The 8350-nt window shown below is 45.0% G+C and overlaps 1 protein-coding gene across 1 annotated transcript; it reads left to right on the top strand.

Annotated features, from left to right (window-relative positions):
* The first annotated feature begins 3602 nt into the window (after window positions 1-3602).
* Window positions 3603-4216, top strand: RPRM (reprimo, TP53 dependent G2 arrest mediator homolog). Its single transcript, XM_002918725.3, has one exon. The coding sequence runs from the start codon at window positions 3741-3743 to the stop codon at window positions 4068-4070; it is 330 nt and encodes a 109-aa protein (XP_002918771.1). The 5' UTR covers window positions 3603-3740; the 3' UTR covers window positions 4071-4216.
* Window positions 4217-8350: the final 4134 nt, after the last annotated feature.

Here is an 8350-nt window from a genome sequence, read left to right as displayed (position 1 = left end):
CCTCTCTACCCACATGCTGATACTGACATCCTGTCATTAAGAAAACAGATAAAGAAAGACTTAAGGAGCACCTGGGTGGCTCAGTCAGTTAAGCATCAGCCTTTGGCTTGGGTCAGGATTCCAGGGTTCTGGGATGAGCCCTGCATTGGGCCCCTGCTCAGCTGGGAGCCTGCTTCTCCCTCCCTGCTCCCCCTCTTGTGCTTTCTCTCTCTGTCAAGTAAATAAATAAAATCCTTTAAGAGGAAGGAAGGAAGGAAGGAAGGAAGGAAGGAAGGAAGGAAGGAAGGAAGGGTTGGTTAAAACAAAGTGCACAGGTTTGAGAGAGAATTTGGGGGTGATTCTAAGGGTAAAAATACATGACTTTAGGTATTTGGCTCTTATAATGTCTATGCTGGTGGTGTGAAGATATATTTTGCTTATTTCTGGCTTGCTTCTTGTCTGCTGTTACGAATGAACATGAGTGCTTATTCTTATTCCTCATATAATGTGGTTTATTTTTTAAAAAACCTTGCCCCAAACAACAAATATCCTGTGTCTGATATTTTCTGCTGAAAAATGTCTACTTAATATTTTCATAATACACACAAATAGAGAACAAAGGAAAAGGCTTTTGACATTGAAAGTGTCTGGTCCTACATCAAGACAATTCAATCTATAGATCCGATGACTACTGATTGTAGATGCCCATCAATATCAGCCTAGAATATCTTTGTGGAACTTACTATAAGCCATAAGATATGTTTTCTGGAAATAATAAACAATTGTTTCTTTCCTTGTATAACATGTATATTGTGAAATGCTGAGCATTTAACTTTCTGAAAATCAAAACTTTTTCCAATGAAGTAGAGAAAGTCACTAGTTAATTAAATATAACAGTGGGTCTTTCTATGTATCAAAGCTTTTTAAGTGACTATTCCATATTACCATCTATTTTTCTAGAAATTAAGTTTCTCTATACCCACATTTTTTAAAGGATTTTTTCCCACATCCCTAAGATTTTCCTAGGAAACAGGTGAATAACAGGATTAAAGCTGAGGGAACAATATTCACTCAAAATACAAAATGGAAAGATAAATAACTTTCTGCAGAAAACCTGTATCTAGCAGCCTAGCTAGATTCCCTTAAATTAGATTCCCTAATACAATGATAAATATATATTTTTTACCAGTAGGTTTATAGTTAATTTTCATCTAAAGACTATAAACAATTTCATTCAACAAAATCACGAGCGGTGCAGGGTGGTGGGGAAATGAAGGAAAGAGAATCACATTCTCAGAAATCTGAACTAACTGGTGGGAATAGCTATTTTCCTCTTCCTCACAATTTTGTGGCTGGTTAGTAGATAACACCAAAAGAAAAGAAAGTTATTTCTTGTAAGAATGAGATTACCAAATTTAAAGGTTTGATGATATCAAACCTCCACTAAACTAGATTTGATCAATTTTACACTAACTTCTAACTAAAACAGTACCATTGTCAATATCAATAAGCATACTCAAATTCTGATGATTCCATTAATATTTTAAGGCATTTTTTGTAACTCAAGTCCTACCACGTTGGACCTTACAAATGTGCTATATCATTCTATTTGGTTTTGTCACATAAAGAAGGGACTATCTATCTCTACCCATTTACACACAACTTCTACTAAACATACAACCCTGTGCAAGTTAACATCCCTGGAAGTCAACCTCTGTTCTCCACCTTTCGCTCTTCTAAATTCCTAGTATTTGCCTTCACTATTCATTTTAGTATTGCTTTATATTGTCTTAAATTCTTGTGTAATTTTTTCACATATACATATGTTTTATTGTTAAGTATCACCCATCTTAACTAAGACAGACTGATTGTATAGTGAGATTTAAATAAGTTTTTTCCAATTAATAATACATTTGTCCAAAGAAGAAATTGTTGGGAATGGAGCATTCTTCAAGGCTAATGAAATCATGAGAAACTAGAGCCATAAACCAGGTGAATTATAGATAAGGCCCAAAAGCCTGGATTTTCAGCTATGAAACTACCCCTCAAATAAGATAGCTATTTAGAAGGATCTAGGCTTATTGAAGCTGATATATAATCAACACCCCAAAATTGAAAACTCTTAACTAAAAGATAGTTCATTCTATGTTATGGTAGTCATGAAATAGTAAGAAAAAAATAATCTCTCAACATGGAATAAATGATGTTTGGGGAGAGAAACATAAGAGGGCTTAATATGCAATAAGAATGGAATTGAGAACAGAGGTGAAAATGGCAAAACAGTTATTATGTTTTAAAAGAAATGTGGTAAATGTATTCTATCAAAAGTTTGGACTGAGCTTCAAGTTTCTGGTTTCCACCTGTTACAATTGAAAGAGAAAAGGAAGCAAGGAAGGGAGAGGGGAAAAGAAAGTAGAAAAGAGAAGGGAAAAAAAACAACGGAAGAATTCTTCTGGAGCTTAAGAAACAATCTGACAGGTTTATAACGTTTTCAGGAAACCAGCAGCAAAATCATAATGGGCGGAAGCCTCAGGCCAGACCCCTGAAACATCTGTAGCTTTGTTTAAAATGACTAAGGTGCAATACATCAGTTTCTGGAAAATGGGGAGAGCCTGCAGCAGTTGGCCAGTGTTCTACGTGATGGATATTGATGAGCAATAACACGACTGATTTACTGCCAACCGAGAAAAACACAGGAAGCACCTCCAAAAACTCATCTGCAATCAAGATTATAAGAGTGCCCACTCTGCCCATCTTCCCACCCTTACCAGAGAGGTGACCCCGCTTCTGGCAACCATTTCCACACAAAGGCCACAGAAGAGCATATCCTTCCCCTAACCCCCTTTCCTTCCCCTCAAAAATCACTATAAAACCTGCCTTATTCTGTCTTCCAATGGCTTCTTTCCTTTTTCTTCTTTCCTTCCTCCCTCCCTTTTCTATTTCCTTTTTTCTCTCTTTCCCTGCTTTCTTTCTTCCTCAAATCAATACTTAAAAAACAAACAAAAACAAACAAACAAAAAACTCTCAGATCATTCCTACTCCACCAGCAATCCATTGCAGGCAAGACGGAATCAGACACAGGCGGCGGGCGCGTGCACTCGCCAGCACCATCTGCCACCTGCGATTCATCGATTCATCGCCACTTTCATCCGCCCAGAGGTGAGAGGGGCGGGAGGCAAAAGACACGCAGAGCTGGTGTGACCCAGTTCTTTGGAAACTTTCCGCTGATCGCAACCTCTCCTCCATCCGAAACTCTTTAATCATCCATCAAGCCAGAAAAGTACAGTGACTTCTGCCTAGTCTTTGGAGTTGAAAAAGAGGCGAAGCAAGAAAGGCAAAAGGAGGAGGTTCGCCCCTTTGCTTCTCCCACCGCCAAACGGCCGCGGGCGCAGAACGGTGGGAAGGCCGGAAGGGGTCGCTGTTCGCTCAGAGCAGCCGCCCCGCCGCCGCCGCCGCCGCCGCACCTCCCACGGCCCCGCTGGCCCAGCCCCGCCAAGTTCCAACAGCCCCCAATCGAGCGAGCGCCGGGAACCTGCACCGCCCTGGCAGGAGCAGACGGCGCAGACCAGCCAGGCTGCGGCGCGCGTCGGAAAGGCTCCTGGGAAGGTCCCACGACCCGGGGACTTGGGAAAGAAGAAAGCGAGCAGCCCCCGCGCGCGCAAGTCTCCGAGTGAGCGCTCGGCTCCGTGTCTGTTCCTCCCGCGCCGCCGCCTTCCCACCCCTCGGACCCGCGCCTCCCGAGGCGCCCGCCGGCTCCCGCGATGAATCCGGCGCTGGACAACCAGACGGATGTGGCGGGCCTGCTCCTGGCCAACAGCAGCGAGGCGCTGGAGCGCGCCGTGCGCTGCTGCACCCAGGCGTCGGTGGTGACCGACGACGGCTTTGCCGAGGGCGGCCCGGACGAGCGCAGCCTGTACATCATGCGCGTAGTGCAGATCGCTGTCATGTGCGTGCTCTCACTGACCGTGGTCTTCGGCATCTTCTTCCTCGGCTGCAACCTCCTCATCAAGTCCGAAGGCATGATCAACTTCCTGGTGAAAGACCGGAGACCGTCGAAGGAGGTGGAAGCGGTGGTCGTGGGGCCCTACTGACCGGCTCTCCGGCCCCCGCGGCAGCCGCCCCAACGCCTCCCCACTTAGCCGGCCCGGCCGCGCCCCCTCACCATCCGAGACCGGGCGAAGCAAACCTGTCGGAGTCAATTATTTCTCTCGACTTTGCCTTTCGGGATGAAGCGACCCGTTTCTCGCTTGCCCTCTGAAAGTCCCCATTCCTGGCAGTAGGAGGAGAGGGCCCTGACTGGACTCAGCAGCAAGTGGCAAGAAGGGGTCGATTAGGGCGAACTTTGGAAGCTGCCGCTAGCGTGGACGCGGGGAGACCGACCCGGCGACGGCCCTTCTCCACCCGCAGGTGGGCCAAGCTCTCGGGGCAGGTGGAGTGGGCGGGCAGGGGAAGAGACCCAGCGGCATCGATTGCCTGGTGGCCCGAAAAGTGACCGGTGTCTACGCCACGCAACAGAACTAATGGGGACACACAAATCAGTGTCCGGATTCGCGCCCATTGTCTCCCGCTCCTCCCAGCCCTGGCGCGAGAGACTATAAATACCTTTGATTGATTGTAACGTGCTGTTTTAAGGGATTTTGTGTCTGTTTGCTTGAATACACATACTTGATAAGTCCTTTGCTGCCCTAGTGGCTTGTTTGCCTGCCTGGGGTTAGAGTTTTGTTATCCTGGGAGAACGGGTGGGGGGAGGGGGAAGCCTGCGACTGTGAACGGGTGATTTGTTTCTTTTATTTCATTTCCAACTGGGGAGGGGGGTAGGGGGGAGGCTGACGCCCTAGCTAGCCCCGGGGCAAAGACTTGGAATAGAACTTGTAGTTCATGACTGCACGGTTTACGCCACAAAAGTGCTCTTGACCTTCACAACACCGTTTTGACTTTTTTTCTTATTTAACATTTCCTTAATAAATGCAACATTTAAGTGTTTTGTTCCTGGCTTCCTGGTGGTCTTTCTGAGCTCCCGGGCAGAAGGGAACGCGAGGCCCTGAGGAGTCGGGTTACCGGCGGGGGGAATTCGCTTTGGAGAGCTGCAGTTCAACTCGTGGATCCTGAGGAGGGGTGAGGGTGCGGGTGAGATGGAGAGGCCTAGGGACTAGTGAGACGTAACCAAGCCTCAGGCATAGGAGCCATGCTGGAGGCGGCATCCTTTGTTTTCTCTAACAGTTAATATTTTATATTTCAGTTAGGCTCAGCTCTCTGAGCCAGGCGAGACAACAGGCGGCCCCCGCGGGAAGATGACACTTCCGTGCTGGGCTCCAGCGGGAACACAGGGTTACACCGCTAATGAGAGAAGAGATGGCTTGGCCAGCCCTCAGGGAGGGCGTCTTTCCCCTGACCAACGTCAGCAAGAAGGCGTCGGGATGCTGCTAGAAAATAAATAAATAATTAATTAATAAATGTGAGGAAAAGTAGCTGCTAAAGTATGTAACGACGCTAATTCTCCCTGGGGTGAAGCATTGTTGCTAAAACATGCCATGCATTATCTTTGCCATATTACGTTGAGAGAAAAGGCAAGATTAAAAGCGAGACTGGGCCTGCTTTTTAATCTGGAGTTAACCAACCCCAGGCCAGGCAAAAAGGTTGAGAGGAGTTAGCCAAGGTCCTGAATGCAGGGGGTGAGTATTACAACCCACTGGGAAGGCTGGGCTGGAGTGGAGCTACAGCAGGTGGTAGGCACATTTAGGACTTCAGAAGTTGAACAGTGATGGAAAGAAGAGCGTAGAAATCCGTGACTGTGAAAATAACCCAAAGGATACGATAACTGCAAGCTTCAACTTGATAAAAGGTTTAGAGCAGGTCATATTTACACCTGGGGTTGGATCCTAAATATTTTCAATAATATAAAGGATTCTCCACCCTGCTATAGCAATGACAGCCTTCACAATAACAGATATAAGGCTGAGTAGAATTAAATAACAATAAGCTATCCCATTTACTGGGGAAGAAGCACAACTGGTATAAACATGTCCTTTGACTCAAACATTGGGATCAAAACGTTTGAGCGTCCTTTAACATCCTATCTATTCTTAAGTGTGTCTTTCACTCTCAACGTAAACCTTGCCAGGAAATATGATTTTCAGTGTTTTTTTTTTTTGAATGCTGGTAGTTTTCAGGCTTGAGGAACAAAAGGATTTTGAAGTTTGGCCTGTTGTTCCTGTCTTCTCAGCTGGTAAGGGTTTGCTTATTTGTTTTTGTTTTTGTTTTTTGTATCTGGGGAGGGGAGCGGAGTCAACGGAGTCAACGTGTAGTTAAGGGTGAGTCATGGAAGGCAGTTTACTTTGGCTGACGGAGAGGACAGGAAATGGAGACTTTTTATTTTGTAGACAGTTTCTGTTGGCACCAAGTAAATCTGCTGCCTCCATGTTTCAAAGAAAGAAACAAGACAGAACAACCAGTTTGTGCTGGGACAAACCAGACGGTTAACGCTAAACTCAGTTTTTTTTGGTGGCTGCAACATCTGCTGAGGGTTCCTTCTTCCTGCAGATTTTTTAGCCCATCAGTGAATTCAGCGTTCTGGTGGAAATCGATTTGTGATCAAAAACCAATTAGCTAGAGTTTGTAGGCATCTTGCTATGTGCTGTGCAAGGTGTGTGTTTACAGTGAGTTTCAGGCACAGAAAGTTTTCACACCTACAGGTCCATTTTCACTTATTTCTATACAACAGACATTTCCATTTAAAGCCAAAGTCCTGAAAATTGAAAGGGACCTATCCAAGCAACCCTATGACTACCGTCTCCTCTACCACCACGATCTCTTCCATGCTTGTTCATCTTAATACTTCTTTACACCTCTTTCCTCCTCCCTGCAATTCAAAAGAAGATTTAGTTTCTTCTTACCTCAAGTATCCAAATTTATTCTCTTACTCCCAGAAATTGTGATTGTCAGACAAACCAGAACCTGCAAATTTTAATCTTTAGGTAAAAAAATATATGTGAAGAGAACTCTGTAATCCATGATCTATGCATTATAGGGAAATGCACACAGTCTGAAAATATCATAGCCCTGGGGACCATTTCCTGCCAACAACTCTTCTCTATAGCCCTTAGATCCATTTGTTACTTAGAGAGATGCCAAGTGGTTCTGGTTTTTATAGATGAGGCGATGTGTGCAAGAAGCTTTTTACACTCCTTATTCCCTGACGGCCACACGGCAACCACTTTCTCGTGCCCCAACGCCATTCCCTGTCTCATCCTGCCTTTGGCTCTCTCTTTCCCTGATTCTAACAAATACATTAAATGAAACTTTTTAATTCTGCCCAGAGTGTATGCTGCATCTATCCTTTCCCACAGTCATTCTGTAAAGGAAAGTGAGTTCTAAAAGCCACTCTCTCTGTGTGACCTAAGAAAACAATTTCAGCCTTAAGAGACTGGGAATTGAGAGGGATAGATGCAAACAAGCAGATTATCTCATCCCACACTTAAGTCCACCATTTGGTCAGTAATGAGTGGCAAGCCCCGAGAGAGAGAGATGGCTTTCTGTAAAAGCTTGCTGGATCTGACCTAGCCCGTGGGGAGGTATTTGATACTTCCTGAAACCCTTCTGGAAATAAAGCAGAAGCAGGGAGAGGTTTTCGTGAGACTCAGCAAGTGGATTAGCAGGGCTGTAACCCCTCTCAGGCTGTTCAGCCAGCCACTGACACTTCTGAGTCTAACTGGGTGGCTTCCACATAAGGGACTTAGCCAATAGTGGATAAATGTTATTTTTCTTAAGATTCTGATACAGACCTTCTCACTGTCTCTGAAAATGTATTAAGAACTTGGATGCTGGATACCTTGAGGGTGCTTGAGGGAAGACAAATATAAAGCTCATGCTACCACATTAGGTCTAAGATCAGACTTGCTCCTGGGGGACAGTCCCGGTGCCTGATTATTGATTTCCAAGCCACCCTGACCTCTCCTTGGGTCCAGAGTCAGTCCTGTGACTGTCTGCCTATGCTAATTGTGAGGAGGGGAGGGAAAGGCACACTGGACTACGATGGAGGAAAGCTTTGTTCTGGTCTCTGAGAAGCTGAGTGGCCTCATCCCTAAAATGAAAAAGATGGATTCTAAAAGGACATTGTACAATTCTATTGAATTAACTTGTTTAACATTTCCTTGTCTCTTAAGATGTTTCATACATCTCTTTCTGAGGTAACCTTAGAAATATATTTTATCTTTCCCGTCTTGGTCCTTTGGGTAGAAATGTTTATCCCCGAGAGTCAAGTGCTCCTTGACTCAGGATATGTTATTTACAATAATCAAAGAAAAATTTCAGACACCCAGCCAGGCGGGGGTAGACAACAGTTTCTAAACTGACAAATCACACATCATCTAAC

This window comes from Ailuropoda melanoleuca, chromosome 2 (genome assembly GCF_002007445.2).
Source record: "Ailuropoda melanoleuca isolate Jingjing chromosome 2, ASM200744v2, whole genome shotgun sequence".
NCBI lineage: Eukaryota > Metazoa > Chordata > Mammalia > Carnivora > Ursidae > Ailuropoda > Ailuropoda melanoleuca.
This window is presented reverse-complemented; position numbering and strand designations above follow the sequence as displayed.

Bases quoted from the DNA above. Each gene is read 5' to 3' on its own strand.
- RPRM (XM_002918725.3), top strand. From the start codon at position 3,741: ATGAATCCGGCGCTGGACAACCAGACGGATGTGGCGGGCCTGCTCCTG.